Source organism: Theropithecus gelada, chromosome 9, assembly GCF_003255815.1.
Source record: "Theropithecus gelada isolate Dixy chromosome 9, Tgel_1.0, whole genome shotgun sequence".
NCBI lineage: Eukaryota > Metazoa > Chordata > Mammalia > Primates > Cercopithecidae > Theropithecus > Theropithecus gelada.
The window spans coordinates 36190757-36209153 of NC_037677.1; the positions used below are offsets into that span (position 1 = coordinate 36190757).

The 18397-nt window shown below is 42.2% G+C and overlaps 1 protein-coding gene across 1 annotated transcript in view; it reads left to right on the forward strand.

The window, feature by feature from the left end:
• BEND7 (BEN domain containing 7) overlaps window positions 1-18397 on the forward strand; it is a 79129-nt gene that overhangs the window by 37123 nt on the left and 23609 nt on the right. The window contains exon 6 of the mRNA XM_025396772.1: window positions 11088-11313. Coding sequence (XP_025252557.1) covers window positions 11088-11313 — 226 coding nt within the window. The remainder of the gene's footprint in view (window positions 1-11087; window positions 11314-18397) is intronic.

Below are 18397 nucleotides of genomic sequence, written 5' to 3' on the forward strand. Positions count from 1 at the left end.
AAGACAGTTTGCTAGGGTGTATCCACATTGGGTTTTTAACAAAGGGAAGGGACAAAAGTAATCATCTTGTGATTTTTTTAGATTGGAAAGTTATTGGAACTTTTACCCAATTCTCAATGTTAAAGGTTTTTTTTTTTTTTTGAAATCTATAAACACTTGCTACAATTGTTAAGAAGTTCCTCTAGACTAAAAATTTAATTTTAAAACATAGTTTATGATGATGACGTTCTATTCTGGACCAGTCAGCTCATGCAGTGATATCATATTGCTATTGCAACTAGGGCCCTGAGTCAAACCCCATATTCGGAAACAGAGGTAAATTATTCCTCAACACAAAGTACATTCAGTCCTTAAATTTTCTAAGCTATTTTTTGAGATAGAGTCTCACTCTGTCGCCCAGGCTGGAGTGTAGTGGCATGATCTCCGCTCACTGCAACCTCTGCCTCTCGGGTTCAAACAGTTCTCGTACCTCAGCCTCCTGAGTAGCTGGGATTGCAGGCACTTGCCATCACGCCCGGCTAATGAGAACTCAGTTAGCTGTTGATTGTCTTGGAAGAGTAACATGCTTCTAAAGAAAAGTGAGGGCCGGGCGCGGTGGCTCACGCCTGTAATCCCAGCACTTTGGGAGGCTGAGGCAGGCGGATCCCAAGGTCAGGAGATTGAGGCCATCCTGGTTAACACGGTGAAACCCTGTCTCTACTAAAAATACAAAAATTAGCCAGGTGTGGCGACGTGCACCTGTAGTCCCAGCTACTCGGGAGGCTGAGGCAGGAGAATGGCGTGAACCCGGGAGGCGGAGCTTGCAGTGACCTGAGATCGTGCCACTGCACTCCAGCCTAGGTGACAGAATGAGACTCCGTCTCAAAAAAAAAAAAAAAAAGTAAAAGAAAAGTGAGGCCAGGCACTGTGGCTTACGCTTGTAATCCCAGCACTTTGAGAGGCCAAGGTGGGCAGATCACCTGAGGTCAAGAGCTTGAGACCAGCCTGGCCAACATGGCGAAACCCGTCTCTACTAAAAATACAAAAATTAGCCAGACGTGGTGGCACATGCCTGTAGTCCCAGCTACTCAGGAGGGTGAGGCATGAGAATCGCTTGAACCCAGGAGGCAGAGGTTGCAGTGAACTAAGATTACACCACTGCACTCCAGCCTAGGTGACACAGGGAGATTCTGTCTCAAAAAAAACAACAACAAAAGAACAAAATCAGGATTGGGCAGGTGGCCCAGTGTTGCTGGAGCAGCTGTCTGGCTGGCATTGGTAAAAGCAGGGTGGGGGGAGAGAGGAAAAGTCCAGGTGAGGCCTTCAGCCTTTATCTGTGGACAGGAGGGAGCCATTGCAAGTCTCCACTACAGGAAGAATTGTGCCTGTATCTTAGAACTATAGCTAGAACAGCATGCGGCTGACAGAGAGACAGAAAGAGAGAGAGCGGGAGGAAGATGCATGCAGCCCGCCAGGCAGGAGATCAGGAGGGCTGGACAGGAACAGTGAGCCTGGAGAGGAGGAGCAGGGAGAGCCATTCAGGAGGGACGCGGGGACTGAGTGGGAAGTGAGCCCTGGATTCCCATCTGGGAAACTTGCTGGGTTACAGCTGCAGCTGGGACTTCAACTGAGATACGGAGAGCAAGAGCAGCGCAGGCTTTCAGCTCTGGATAGGAAGGAAAAGTGAATTTCATATCCTCAACACATTCACTAGACACCTCGAGCACAGGAGAAAGATTAGCACTAGAATCGCCGAAAAGTGACACTGGAAACCCATGCTTTATCGCTTTTGTAAAGATAAAGAACGTGCAGTGTATAGAGTTCCCTTTTTGCATTGTGACTCGTAGTGTCACCCAAATGCCAATGTGTATACCCATGGCACAAACACAAATATAAGGGCCCACAAGGGGCTGTCAATCATGGCAGGTCAGCCACTGTCTTCAAACTGATAACAATAGTCCCTACTCAGATGCAGAAAAACACTAAGTTCTAATCAGAACCAACCGAAATCTCAAAACGGCAGTGTTGTGAGCATCAAATGAGATATAGTATAGGGGAAAATCCTGTAGCAATGCCTGGCACATAAAAGGTACTCAATAAATGTTATTTGTTTAATCTGCGAAGGAGGAAGCATCTACATTTGCGTTAAGCACAGTATACAAAATAAACCTAGGAAACATTATGTCTAGGACTTAGCTTTAAGGAGAGCCCCCTCCTCAGTTTCACTGCAGTTTATTTGTTTTTTCCTGTTCCTCCTCTCTGTACCCACCCACTCCCCTTCAGGCCTCTACTGTGATCTGAACGATCCTCCTGGATAGAACTTCCTATATTGTTTGTTAATTATTGACATGTCAATACGTCCTTCCACCCCAGCTTCTCAAGAGCAGAAACTATGATTAAGAATAATAGTAATAGTAATAGTATTCATCATGCGCCATCTTTTAGGTATTCTTCTTATCCGCTTTCTATGGGCAGCTTGCACAAGTTCACACAGCCAAGAAAAGTGGAGTGTGTCCCCCAACCCAGGTCTGTCATCTGCCGTTGTCCGCTGTGCAGAGGACTTGTGGGTGCCCATTCTAGCCCGATGCCTGTGCGTGACGAAGACTAAGTCACTGTTGAGGGGATAATTATCATATGAAAGAACTGCAAGCTTCAGCTGTGGCTGTTGATTCTGTTTACTTGGAAGTTTCTTGAGGAGAACTTCACGGGTCAGGGAGCAGGCTCTGAGGTCTCAGCTATGTGACCCTGAGCAAGCGAACCTGACCCCTCCCCACTCCATTTCTCTCTGTAGAATGGGGATAGCAAGTGCTTCCCTCCTGGAACTGGCCCATTGGAGGAATTAGATGAAGTCATCCCCGTGGAGCACTTAGAACAAGGCCTGGCTCGTTTTAAGCACTCAATAAATATTAGTTCTTTTTTTAACCTTAGCATTCTTACCTCAGTATCTTTATGGGAATAAATATTTTAAAATAAAACTTTGTCTATCAGTGAACAAAATACATGTGAACAAATAGTGTTCTTAGAAAGGGAATAGCCTGAAATACTTCTCTTTTGGGCAGGATTATTTGACCCTTTTAAAAGCAGCACATTAAATAAAATTCGAACCTCAGTTACACAGAAGCAGAAGCAGAAACCCAAAACTAAATTTCAGATTTAAATACAGTATTTAGGCCAGGCTTGGTGGCTCATGCCTGTAATCCCAGCACTTTGTGGGGCCAAGGCGAGCGGATCAGGAGGTCAGGAGATTGAGACCATACTGGCCAACACGGTGAAACCCTGTCTCAACTAAAAATTTAAAAATTAGCTGGGCACAGTGGTGCGTGCCTGTAATCCCAGCTACTGGGGAGGCTGAGGCAGGAGAATCGCATGAACCCGGGAGTTGAAGATTGCAGTGAGCCGAGATCACGCCACTGCACTCCAGCCTGGCAACAGCGCGAGACTCCATCTCAAAAAAAAAAAAGAAAGAAAGAAAATACAGTATTTAATTCTTTCTTCATGAGTTCACAACCCAATACTCTACCAATATTGAAAGAAGACAGTTGTTAATTTCTTATGGTCACTGTTTTTCAAGATTGCATATATTGATTTGTGTTTTTCAGAGCAGATATACATGGCCTAAGTTTGTTTTGTTGTTGTTGCTTTTCGTTTCTTGTTTTTCAGCTTTGGTGAAACAATCAGACTAGTTTTTAACAATATTTTAAAATAATTTGTAATAATAGGAAATGTTTTCTATTTGTTGTAGTTACTATACATAGTCTCCAATAATCCCAGATTATGCCAGTTTAAAAGTTTTCAGAAGATCAGTTGTGGATATTCATCAGAATATCTGTATTGGAAATCTGCTTTCTTTCTTTTTTTTATGGAGACGGAGTCTTGCTCTGTCATCCAGGCTGGAGTGCAGTGGCGTGATCTCGGCTCACTGCAACTTCCACCTCCTGGGTTCAGGCAATTCTCCTGCCTCAGCCTCCCGAGTAACTGGGACTACGGGTGCATGCCACCATGCCCAGATGATTTTTGTGTTTTAAGTAGAGACAGGGTTTCGCCAGGTTGGCCAGGCTGGTCTCGAACTCCTGGCCTCAAGTGATCCATCCACCTCACCCTCCCAAAGTGCTAGGATTACAGGCGTAAGCCACCGTGCCTGGCCTTGAAATCTGTTTTCTTAACACCTTCTTGGCCCAGTAGATAAAGTGATCCACTGGGATCAAGTAAAGTAAAACCAAGCAAGTGATTTTTTAAATTTACTCATTGACACATTGAAATTGAGGCCGTGTATGCCTGGAGTGTAAGTTCCAGCGCAGGCTGCAGGAGTTCAGATCTTCGCTTCACCATGTATTAGCTGGATAATCTTAAACAAGTTACTTTAATTCTCTGAGCCGTAGTTTTTGCATCTGCAAATTGGGGATAATAATAGTAGCCATTTCATAGGGTGAAAATCAAATTTGAAAAAAATCTGTGTGATATGTGTTAGCCTAGGGCCTGGAATATAGTAAGTACCAAATAAATGTTAATTATATCGCTGTTTTCCAGGCAATACTGAAGTATGTGAAACAGTCCCTGCCCTTGAAGGGGCACATGAAGAAAAATTCACAAACAGTAATTATAATAGCGTAGGACGTCAGCTGTGGCGCAGGCAGTCAGGTCACCTGGGAACCTGGATAGCCTCTCAGAGTGGACCTCTTGGAGGAGCCATTTCAGGGCCTTAGGAGAGAAGAAGCTAAATTGCAGTGGTTAGACTCTTACATATTGTACATTTTGGCTCAAATATCTTTAGCATAAATCAAGCCCTAGTCTTCAGAGTCATTAATTTATTACCCGAAGAAGGAAAAAGCTAAAAGCATCTCTAAAAGACCGGAATGTCTCATTATGCAAGTACATGGAGAAAATTTCAAGGGACCAAATTGTATTCTCTTCTAAAATTAAATGCTTAGTTCTACCAAAATATTGTCAACTAAAAATGTCTATAAAGAATTGGCTGTTGGATGACTTCTTGTCATTTTTATCCTATTCAACATTCACTATAGGCTATCATGTAAATTACACCTACTTTTGGATAGGACTTTTGGCTGAGCATTTTTTGCTTAATGGAAAGAGGGCAGCCACCTTCCACTATGAGCCTTGACGCAGGACATGCGCGTGCTTCCGCCCCATCTACACTGCGGCTCAGGCCTGCTACGTCCCCAGGCCACCTCTGTTCTGAGCTGCTCAACAGGAACAGCCATGCTGGTGAGCGACCAGTCCCACATGCTCTTGTGGCTACCCTCCTCATGGGCTATGTTCTTAGCATAGCATTTGATAAGTGACAGGCTGCGCATATTGGCTCCTGCCTGTAATCCCTTTGGGAGGCCAAGGCAGGAGGATTGCCTGAGGCCAAGAGTTTGAGACCAGCCTGGGCAGCAAAGCGAGACCCCCCTCACTACAAAATACATAAATACATACATTTTAAAAATTTGCTGGGCATGGTAGCACATGCCTGTAATCTCAGCACTTTGGGAGACTGAGGAGGGAGGATCACTGGAGGCCAGGAATTGAAGACCAGCCTGGGCAACGTAGCGAGACTCTGTCTCTACAAAAAAAATTTTTATTTAAATTAACTGGCCACACACTTGTAGCCCAAGCTACTCAGGAGGTTGAGGTGAGAGGATCATTTCAACCCAGGAGTTGGAGGCTGCAGTGAGCTGTGATCCCCCCACTTGTACCCCACCTTGGGCACCAGGTTGAGATCCTGTCTCTAAAAAATAAAAATAAAATTTAAAAATAGAAAATAAATGGTAACAATGATTTTTGCTATGTCCACCTGGGGCAGACCTGAGTTACAGGAGCATGTAGTTTTGTGTTTGTTTGTGTTTTGGTTTTTTTTTACATATTTTTTTGTATTTATATAAATCATATGCCAAAAGCATGAATCCCAATTTTCCAGCTTTAATAAAATGGAGATGGAAAAAAATTTTTTTTTAATTATTATTATAGTTTAAGTTCTAGGGTACATGTGCATAACGTGCAGGTTTGTTACATATGTATACTTGTGCCATGTTGGTGTGCTGCACCCATCAACTCGTCAGCACCCATGAACTTGTCATTTACATCAGGTATAACTCCCAATGCAATCCCTCCCCCCCATCCCAGGAACATGTAGTTTTTATCAGACAGAAGCATATCACATTTATGAGCAAAATTAAATCAATTATGGGGGAGGTTTGTGTTGTAAAATTTCTTTTCTTAAACTGAAGCACATTTTCCTCAAAATACATCTAATATACTGCAAAATAAACACAAGAACAAAAGATCATTGTATACGGTAGTGTGGACATAGACTAAATTCACATCCTTTAAGCACTCTTATGAATCCTGTTACAAGCTTTTCAGTCCCAAATCAGTTAGTCTTGTTCAGCAGGATCCTGCCTCTTCGTCTACAGTTTTCTTTCAGCTTTTGGTCCTGAGCCGGCCTGAGACTGACCAGCCAGCCCAGCCCCCCAAATCCCCACCAGCGTATGACCTCGTCCAAACAGCCCTGTGCACGTGCCTGCAAAGGTGACCCTATGTAATACACAGAATCTGCACCCTATTAATCTGCCACTGAACATCTGGGGTTAATGCCCAGTATGATTATTTTTGCGCTTCTTTTAACCAGTGACCACATGGAGCTTTTTATGTGTCTTACTGTAATTTACTTATTAATACCTTACTAATACCTTAGATAAAGTAGCCTATGTTAGAAATATTCCCTTGGTGGTTAACTAGCATGATCTCCTAAAAACTGTCTGTCTTTGGATTCTTTCGATTATACAGGGGAGTCCCGTGATGTGCTCATGGGGACTTGGGAGTGTAACGGGGCAGAGGGGTAAGGAGGGAGCATCTTCATTTACCTAGTTAGGAGATCCAGCCAAACTAGATCTCAACCCCAGCTACGTCTAAGCAAAGGGAGACCACAGCTGAAATTCAAAGAAACAAATTCGTGAAAGTCCGCAGGCCTGGCTCTGGGACATTTTCAAGAGTGATGATGACTGTGTATGCAGTGTTTGCCTCCAGAACTTCACCCAGTGCGAGATGAAGAAAGAAAAGTCAGCATTTGATACGTTGTTGTCCTAAGTGGTCAAGGTACCTAAAATAGGCAGGACATAGATGAAAATCCACATTTATAGTGGGAATTCAGACTCCCAGCTCCTAAAATGATGACTGTGTCATAAATCCTGCCCCAACTTCAGATTGTTATTTTGAACTGTTCATTTAGACGTCATCATTTAAAAATCGTAGTATTTCAGTAATCACTAAAATCTGTAAATTAACATATTCGCTTTCTATTTTGGCTTGAGTATCAAATTGTGACTCTGTCAAGAGAGGTCCAGTTTTCAAAACGATATTCATTTGGAAGAGTGTTGGTTTCTGTCATAGCTATCAGTAAACAGAGAGATCTCATTTAAACCAGAGCCAGTAAACTAAGAGATTCAATGATACAATTAAAGAAGAGCTTTATCCTGTTTTTAAATATATGTACAAAGATGTGGATCATTATATGATAGTAATCCACTGTGGTTATACTTATCAAATGGAGGAAATAAAAAGATTTCATAGTGAAAATGTGAGATTAGTGAACGTCATCTTTTCTTCGTGTTTCAGAAAACAAAGCTGCCCTCTTTTGTTCTTTTAAGGCGTTGTTGCCTTGCGGCACCTGGCACACGTAGATAGCATTGGTGCTCGTTCACTCCTGGCTCAGAAATCTGAATAGGAGACAGGCCGAGAAGAACAGGAAAGACAGAGCCCAGTCACCTGTGCCCCAGCTGCCGCTGCCACCACCACCTCCACTAGTCAGACTACTTCCTCCTTTGTAACGTGCTTGCAAGGGGGTGAGTTCATGTTCCTTGATCTGGAAAGAACAGTTTAAAATAACAGTATTTGGCAGTAGAAAGTGGAATGGGAAGCAGTGACAGCGTCTGCATTGGAAGTCTCTTAGCTCTGCAGAAACCTCCAGATGCTTAGTTGTTAGGAGTTGTGGCAGATACCAGAAACAGCGGCTGTACCTGCTCCTGAATCCTACCTTCAGGGTCCTGTTAAAACACTGTCCTTTACCCTCCTGAGCCCTAAGAGCCCCCTTCCTCCCGCACCCCTAGCAGCCAAGTCCTGCCTGATGCTGTCTCAGACAGCGCTTGCTCTGTTCTCTCTCATGTTTTACCACGTTCGACTTTATAGGATAGGTATTTGTGCATATGTCTCGCCTGCAGAGCGAACCTTCAGATTCCTACACATGGAGGGGGCTCAGTGAGTAGGTATTGAAACAGCTGGGTCAGTGTTATCCAGGTCACCCAACTCCTGAAGGTACCACATGAATGATTAGAAGACACGGGTGTGCTGAGCACATCGTGGCAAAGTTTCAAACCCACTTTCTTCATACAGGGATAAAAGATCTCTGAATCAACACCAGTCATTTTAAATGAATTCTTACATACTGTTTTGTTTATTCTGACAAATATCTATTGGGCACTCACTGGGTGCTTGACACTCCAGATACAAGAGTCCTCATCCCAATGAAAAATGCAGACTCCCAGCTAAGCAAATGCTGCATGAAAAGTGCTGTAAACAGAGTTCTTAGAAAATAGTATGAGCGCGTGAAGAAGGGAGTGGCCAGTGCTGCCTGGTAGCCCATTCAGGTCAGTGTTTCTCAAACTGGGGTCCACGTTCACAGGATGAATCAAAGGGAATGTCTCAGAGGTCAGCGTTTTAAGTACCTGTTTAATGGTATCAGAATCAAACTGAGATTATATGAGTAACTACTGTCCTTCCCCTTCCTGTCTTGCCATTAAGAGCATCTGAGCCACCCTAGACCCTCAAATCGCTGTGAGTAGCTGCTTCTGTAAGATAAACTTGGATTTTTTTTTAAAATGGCTTTCAAATGATACAGGAGCACTTAGCAAAAATCCAAGATGAGTTCACTTAGAACAAAAATTCTAAATGCAGCATGGGATATGCAAAATAAAACTCTGGTTATGAATAAAACTTCATCTTAGATTATGATGGTAAAATTCTCTCAATCCTAATATTGTCTACATTGAATCATTCAAAAAAGACTTATTGAGTGCCTGTTATGTACCACCTCTGTTCTGGGAACTAGGGACGTAGCCTCCAGCTCAGACCACCTCCTCTGGAGACCTGGAACCAGCAAGCAGCAAAATGCAGAAGTCGAGGGAAAGCCTGACAGCATAGCTCTTATAGTGATATTCACCACACATTCAGAGATCAAACATGGAATGGCAAAGTGAAGCAGAGCCGTGAGATGATTTTCTGGATATTCCAGTTAGAGTTCTGTTTTGGCCGGGCGCGGTGGCTCAAGCCTGTAATCCCAGCACTTTGGGAGGCCGAGACGGGCGGATCACAAGGTCAGGAGATCGAGACCATCCTGGCTAACACGATGAAACCCCGTCTCTACTAAAAATACAAAAAATCAGCCAGACATGGTGGCAGGTGACGGTAGTCCCAGCTACTCGGGAGGCTGAGGCAGGAGAATGGCGTGAACCCGGGAGGCGGAGCTTGCAGTGAGCTGAGATCCGGCCACTGCACTCCAGCCTGGGTGACAGAGCGAGACTCTGTCTCAAAAAAAAAAAAAAAAAAAAAGTTCTGTTTTGGAGGGACCAGGCCCAAACTCCTTCCTGTGTCATCCAAAGAATTTAAGCCACGCTCTGAGCCCTGTTTACTTTAACCATAGGTGGGGTGGCATGTTGAAAAGCGATAGGACAAAACCAAAAATAACCATTCTTACTATCCAGGAGAGAAATTAATCCCGAATCCTCACATTTCTGATGTGATTTAGAAACTATAAAGCAGGGCCAGTTTTGTAAAGTGACAAATAGGAGATCTAAGAATCAGCTTCGATAGCATCTTAATTCAGTGAGGTTTTCGTCAGACTTTTTTCCTAGTAACAGTTTACCAGTTGCATTTCTTCATATTAAAGTTATTATTTTACAGCTACCATGTCATAACCAACAATAAACTAAATGACTTAGTAGTGCAGGTTATGACTAATGAACTTTAGTCTATTCCACAAGAAGTTACTGAGTGCCTGCTGTATGCCAGATCCTAGAGCTATAAAGTCTGAGCTTTGGGATCAGGAAGGGCTGCAAACTAATAAATAATTCTACTACAGTGTAAGAAACAGAATCATATGTCTGCTAAATGAACAGCAGGAACAGAGTTGTAGCCACCTCCATGGGCAGCAAGGAGTTAGGAGATGAGTTCATTTGGAAGGCTTTGTAAAGGAAAAGGTATGAACTGGGTTGAAAGATTCAAAGGCGAGTTGTCAACCTCATGGCATGCTGTTGGAGAAGGCGTTCTGAGCGCCAAGCGTGTGCAGTAGTGTCCAAGGTGAAAGGCGCCTTGGATGTCTTCTGCTTCCTTATCCCAGTCAGGAAGTCCCTGCCAGGGAAGCAGTGTGCTAGCATCTTGGTTTTCCAAGGGTGGTCTGGGACATAGTGTCACATTTTCCTCCCAAAATTAGGGATGGGGAGTGGATTTAAACGGCCCGGGAAACCTGCTCATCATTTTTACTTATTTTATGTATTAGTTTACAAAAGTTTTCACTGGGGGGAAAAAAATAGCTCCGCAGCTAAAAGCCACTGGCATAGTAGAAGGAATCAGGGGTCTTCTGGGGTATCCTCGTATTTGTGTCCTTAGGTGAAAGAAATTATTTAGTGTATGAGAAAGTGATCTATAACCGTACTGCACTGAGCACATTTGAATTATTTCTCAATCATTTTTTTTATGATCTCTTTGGGTTTTAGTTCCTTTGTTTATAAAATGAGGATATTTCATTCAGAAGTCTCAACTCCCTGTTAGCTCTAGATTGATAGGATTTTATGGTTATCCAGCCTTCTCGTGGCTATTTTCTTTCCATTGCTTTTGACAAGGCTCAATATTGCAATTAGAGCATCTTGTTTTGTAAGTTGTAACTAGTCCTTGGTTTTATAAATAGCAGATACTGGCACACAAAGAAAGCCAAGCGTGTTTTCGTTTGTAGGAGATGTACATTTCAGTAGCTAGTGATGTTTTTTTTGTTGCTCATGTACCCAAAGTCAAATGCTTCAAATCTTGCTTTTAATGAAATATTTATGTTCTTTTGGTAGCCAGAAGTACAACTTGCTGAAGGCTTTGATGTGTTTATGCCTAAATCTCAGCTGGACTCTATATTGTCAAACTACACTCGCTCAGGAAGCCTTCTGTTTAGAAAACTGGTGTGTGCGTTTTTTGATGACAAGACTTTGGCTAACTCCTTACCCAATGGGAAGAGGAAAAGAGGACTCAATGACAACCGGAAAGGACTAGACCAAAATATTGTGGGTGCAATAAAAGGTTGGTCTGCATCATTTCATTTTGTGGGTTCTTTGTTGAGCTTTGCCTTCATTCCATAACGATGCAGCTGAAACTGTAGTAAACTGACTAGTGGCCAATTTCATTTGCCATTGGCAATTTAGCCATTCACATGGCTTTCGGGGTTGAGCTCTGTAATTCACCACCCCAAATACCACTAGAATTCATTATTCAAGGTAATGTTAATTTGTTAAGATAATTAAGAGCCAGTTTGATCTGCTGCAGAACCAAAAATAAGTTTTTTCTTGACTTTTAAAATGCAGGTAATTTGTAATTTCTAACTAAGAGCTTCCTCAAAATATGACTTCAACTTCAATTTTTAGTTATGAGAATAAAGCTATGATGCTTTAAAAAAAAAAGAAAAAAAAAGATAAAGTAAAATGGTTCTCCCCAAAGTTTAGAGTTGTTTACCAGGTTGTTGCTTCTGAAGACATTTTAAATCTAAGTGACCTTACTGTGACATCAAACCCTGTGCATCCCCACATGTGCTTGACCTGCTCTTCTCCCTCTTGTTTGGTGCCAGGGAGTCATGCCAGCTCCATGCAGAGACCACCGTGGGTCTCTCCCTCTTACCTCCTTTGAGCATGCATCTGTATTCCACTGCACTATGGTGACCACGCACGTGGGAAGAAAAAGGGGCACGTGGGAGCGCCTCTGCCTTTATATGCAGTGCCACATCCTAAACCTACTTCTCTTAACTTTAAAACATCCATATTCAGCAATCGGATGAATATAACTTTAGGAAATAGAAGTACTTAGTTCTTACCAAAAAGAACATAAACCAAGTCTCAAATCTAAACACAACTCCATGAAAATGAAACTCTGAATCAGGCCTTGCTTAAAACTGGAATAACGATAGGGGTGCTGTGCTTCGTAGCTCAGTTCCTGCATTGTTCAGTTGTGAAGTGGGACTGACTCAGAGGGGCCTTCTCTGCCCCCATCTGTTCCCCGTTATCTGGCAAAATGAGTAAATGAATTCAATAGTGTTTGAAGGATGCTTGAAAACATTTAACTTTATAAAATAATACGGTATTTAAATGGAACTAGCAAGTACCAGGCACCCTTTGTTCGTGGCCAGAAGGACATAAGCCTTCATTAACAGAGAATTTCTCATGCTCCATCAGAATTTTTTCACTTAAAGTGACAGTTGAGTTGTATTAAATACGAAAAGCTACAGAGATATGACAAACTGTGCCATTTCTGAAAAAGAATGATTCAGCCTGAAGTGACACTATAAACAACGTGACAAAATTTGAAAAATGGTCAGTGATGTAAGTAGGACTTCCTGAAGTGAAGAAGGGACCCTTCTCAAAACAGGAAGGTCAAGGCTACTGATGCTTTTCTGAAATACAGCCAGGAATTGTTTTAATTTTCTTTTTTTCCCCCAGGGCAGCATATTAATATTATGAAAGCATTTGGAAATTAGGGAGCCATAAATGACCATAGTCCATTTTAATGACGGTAGAAGAGTTATCCTAATAATAAATGGTAACGAAGTAGATCGTGACAAGTGGATCGATGTGGGTTTCTTCTGCCATTTTCCATCTAGACTGGACATCATGCAAGAGTTTGAAAAAACGTATTATAGGCCAGGCATGGTGGCTCACACCTGTAATACCTGCACTTTGGGAGGCTGAGGCGGGTGGATCACCGCAGGTCAGGAGTTCAAGACCAGCCTGGCCAACATGGTGAAACCCTGTCTCTACTAAGAATACAAAAAAATTAGCCAGGCGTGGTGGTGCACACCTGTAGTCCCAGCTACTTGGGAAGCTGAGGCAGGAGAATCACTTGAACCTGGGAAGCGGAGGTTTCAGTAAGCCAAGATCATACCACTGCACTCCAGCCTGGGCAACAGAGCCAGACTTGGTCTCAAAAAAAAAAGAAAAAGTATATTACAAATAGAGGACACACCTTCATTTCCTTCACTGCTCTACTCTATAAAAATGGCAATGAGGTCTTTGCTCCCAATATATAATAAAGTAGATTATTCCAGTTGAAGAACTTAAAATTTCCATACACTTTTGTTATTGAATTAAATCTATTAAAATTCTTTAATAACAACCCAGTCACTTTAAAACAGATGGAAATCCCATAAGCCACCAACAACCTAAATCAACAAATAGTTTACATTTATTTATTTGCAGTGTTTTTATTTGCAGTGTTTATTCATGGACATAGATTTTGATTTTGATTTTTTTCCTGATTACAAAAATAATATTTATTTTAAAATAGAAATGATTTAAAATGTATAGAAAACAAAAAGGCCACCCTAATCTCACTCCTCCAAGATTATGGCATACATTCTTACCATTTTTATTCAAACGTGAATGTGGTATCAGATTGGACTCTTTTATAAAAACATTCCATTCATTCTGGCTAGTCAACATTTCTACATGACTTATTCTGATAATTTCTTGTAAGTTTCTTAAGGACACGCTTTGTCTCAAATATGTTTCTATTACCTGTTGCTCTTGAAAGAGCTCAGGAGATGCTTCCTTAAGAAATGCTGCTTTGGTATGCAGATTATTTCAAATTGTAGGCACCTGGGGAACAGCAGATGCAGGGAGGGGCTCTCTCTGAACTCCCTTATCTGCCCAAAGACTGATCCTCCAAAGGGAACTCGGTTGTGAACTCCCTCCCTGGAAGTGTCATGAACCAGGGAGAATTAACTCTCATCACAGGAGAGGACACTGGAGGTGACACCACACCCAGAGAGACTTTGTCACGGGCTGTCACCTGTTCTTCTGAGGGCCCATTCATCATTCCCCAAAACCATTTACTCTCCCTTAATTTGTCTGCTCCATCCTCCTTCCCCTCTCCCTATAAAGAGGGTATGTATGCTTCTAGATCTCACTCTTCTTTCCTGCGGTGCCCCTGTGTACTTTTCTCCTGTTAACTTACCCGCTATTGGTTTATTTCATAGACTCGACTGAACCCTCAGAAGGTAGAAGGAAAGTCTTCCCTACCCTGCACACATTGTTGAGAGCTTCCCACAGACCAGGATTTCCATAAATGCACGTGGGATGAGTGAAGAGGCATAGGTTTTTATTTTTCATCTTGACTTTGATGTTAATTTATTGACATACTGGGTCTAGTACTAAACATCCATCCTCACATCTTCTTGAATAACTAATCTGGAATGACTGACATTGAAACATTGTTGTAAATTTCTACCAGTTAATAAAATGCCAATGAAAGCTAAAACATAGAAACCAAAATTGAATATAAATTTGAATGCAACTCTCTTAACTTCCTAATACATTTTTTCTTTACTATATTTTCCTTAGTTAAAAGTGGGTTAACCCACATATTACAATACAAAGTGATTTTCAGAAGTAGCTATTAATTGAAGGTCTTTTCTTTTTTAAAAAAATCTCTACCAATAGCAAAAAAAAAAAAAAAAAAAAAATTCCCTAACCTGAGTCTTTTGAATCTGAGTACTATGAGAAGTGATAAAATGGTTTCTTTAGGCATAATAGTGCCAAGGCTATCCTTGCTATTATTACTGTCTACCACCCCTTGGAAACGATTTTGTAAATATTAAATATACAGTCTTTCTTACTCGATCTCTTGTGGGATAATGTCCCAATAGTGTATTAATTTGAAAAGTCCTATTTTCTAGGAACATATGAAGACTGGTTAATTTTACAAAATCTCAGAAATGAAAATAACAGTAGGAGTTCAATTTTGTTTCAAACAAAAGTGATTATTAGATTGGTTAAAACAACAATGGGAAAAAAGATGAATGAAAATCTATAAAATGCTTATAAGTAGGAACAGAAATGGACTGGAAAAAAAGTTTGGGCCGGGCGCAGTGGCTCACGCCTGTAATCCCAGCACTTTGGGAGGCCGAGGCGGGCGGATCACGAGGTCAGGAGATTGAGACCATCCTGGCTAACACGGTGAAACCCCGTCTCTACTAAAAATGCAAAAAATTAGCCGGGCGAGGTGGCGGGCGCCTGTAGTCCCAGCTACTCGGGAGGCTGAGGCAGGAGAATGGCATGAACCCGGGAGGCGGAGCTTGCAGTGAGCCGAGATCGCGCCACTGCACTCCAGCCTGGGCGACTAAGCGAGACTCTGTCTCAAAAAAAAAAAAAAAAAGTTTGTTTTGGGGATTATTGACAAAGCTTTTTGTACCGGTAATTAATAGTCCCCATGACAGTATCTTAAAAATAAAATATAAGCCTCTTTTGTAGAGATCATAGTTTTTACATAATCTCATCTGTATTATGGTGACTAACAATTAATGATAATTTTTTTTAAATGTATTGATAAGTATGACTCAAGGTATTGCTGATGAAAGAGTTTTTAATTAGAAACGTTCACCTGAGCATTATGAATGTAACTAAGAAGAAACAACTTATGATCCTACTAAGTAGCGTCTTAGGTTTTAGTGCTGGGGATAAAGCTTAGTATCTTGAATTTGATTCAGAATTGATTTTATAGCCAGAGTGGAGGTTAGTACCCAGGTATGTTTTCCTTACCTGCTGAGGCTAGAATTGGTCCACATCTAGTTCTTGCTGCGATATACTCAGTAGATCATGCAGATTAACATAGTTAGAGTTGTCTAAATATGATAGAATCTTTGAATCCCTGAATGATCTTCAGAAAATACAGTTGCAATGAAGCAATTTTTAGAGCCCCCATTGTAGAATTTTTAATTCAACTTCATAGTGATGAGTTCAGAAAGTTTTATTACTATTAAACTGTCCTGGAGTCTTGAATCTTCTTGCATTCAGTGGAAATTACATACGCATGTCAAGTGAAGACCTTGTCGGGGGTTCTTAGTTCACTCCACGCAGCACAAACTGCCACTCTCCTGAGAGGCCAGCCTGATAGTCTGTCTGGACAGCCACAGGTATCAAAACTTCTCTGGGAGGGAGCACTCCTTGGTAGCCCTCCAAAAAAATAACTGTGCCTCTTACAAGATTAGAATGGGTGCCTGGCCACTTTTGCTGTCACACTTTCACAGGCTCTGCAGAAATGACCACCAAAACCTCTTGTTTTATTCTTGTGACTCTAGATACCTGTAGGGTCCATATTTGTCATTTTATAGTATCTCTGTTTCCATTAGGATTTAATCAAAAAAAGTGAATAGCTGTTTTCTATTTGATCTCACGTAGATTTAAATTAATATGGTTGGGGTGGAATTTGCATCCGATTTATTTATTTCTTGATAGTAACTTATCTGTGTTCTCAGAACTCCTTATAAGAACAAGGTTAAAACATTAGCTTGGATTTGAGTACCCCTCCAATGTTGATTATTTTATTTCCATTTATAGGAGAGGACACTGAGGCCATGGGAAATTAAACCCCATTTAATTTAAACAGCTAGTAAGTAGTGGAATCAGGACTTCACCCAAGGCCTGTCTGACTCCCATGCCATTTTGCAGCATGCTAAACACTTTAGTCTTTCTAAAAGGAGTATATGAAAGGAAAGAAAGATTTCTCAGTTTTTAATTTCTATCTTAAACTCTAGCATTTTGGATTCTTTATAAATTCTGCTAGGACATATAAATGATTTCAGATGACCAGTCAGTTGTTTATGCAACGCATATTCAAAGTGATTTTCTTTTTAAAATATAGCTATACATCAGTTTTTTTACTAGTGTCAGGGCAGGTCTTTTCTTGAAGATAGTGAGAATCAGCTCCATTGTGCTTGGGAGGAAAAAAGAAGTCTGATCCCTTCCGTCAAGAAAGAGATACTTCTGAGACTCTTCAGTACATAGAACCACAAGGAAAGAGTTTGGGAGTAAACATTTGATATAGCTTGTGTTCCAAAGTTGTATGTAAATCAAATTCTAGTTTAAATGTTTGGTAGTCAGAACCAAAGTGATGGATGCTGAAAGAATCTTTGGGAAGATGACTAATCACCTGTTAATTTACTTGTTCATATTTTCACATCCGATCTGCTTAAAACAGGATATAATTACATGATACATAACATCAGTATAATTACATCAGAAATATTGCTTGCCTCTCGGCTGTGTTTGTAACTCTCACCTAGTTGTTGTTGTCGTTTGTATTTTCCCACGTTTTATGAAGGCCCAGTGACAAAGAGGTCATGTGGAATCTTGGCTGTTCTCTGTGTGTAGCCCTCTACTTCCAGCCCCTTCCACGGTGGTTCTCATATTTTAGTGTGCATCAGAATTTCCTGGAGCGTTGGTTTGAAATTCAGACTTCTGGGTCCCATGCTCAGAGATAGATTCAGTAGGTTTAGGGTAGTCCCAGAAATCTGCATTTTGAACACACAGCCACAGGGGATTCCGATTGCTTTCAGATGCGCCTGGGAGCAGCAGCCCCTACAGTCAGAGCTCCCGAATCCATCAGTGATGACAGGTATCAACCCAAGTCTAACAGCGATGATGGGTATCGACCCAAGCCCAACAGCGATGACGGATATCGACCCAAGCCCAACAGCGATGACGGGTATTGACCCGAGCCCAACAGCGATGACGGGTATCGGCCCCGAGCCCAACAGCGATGACGGGTATCAGCCCCGAGCCAACACCGATGACGGGTATCGGCCCCAAGCCCAACACTGATGATGGGTATCGGCCCTAAGGCTGACAGTGATGACGGGATCGGCCCCGAGGCTGACAGTGATGATGGGTATCGGCCCCGAGGCTGACAGTGATGACGGGCATCGGCCCCAAGGCTGACAGTGATGACGGATCGGCCCTACAGTGATGATGGGTATTGGCCCCGAGGCTAACAGTGATGACAGGTATCAGCCCTGAGGCTAACAGTGATGATGGGATCGGCCCCGAGTCAGTGATGATGGCTATCGACCCCAAGTCTAACAGCGATGACGGGTATCGGCCCCGAGGCCAACAGCGATGACGGATATCGGCCCCCAGGCCAACAGCGATGACGGATATCGGCCCCGAGGCCAACAGCGATGACGGATATTGGCCCCCAGGCCAACAGCGATGACAGGTATCGGCCCTGAGGCCAACAGCGATGACGGGTGTCAGCCCCGAGGCCAACAGCGATGATGGGTGTCGGCCCCGAGGCTAACAGCGATGATGGGGTTAATGGGTATCAACTATACACAACAACCCCT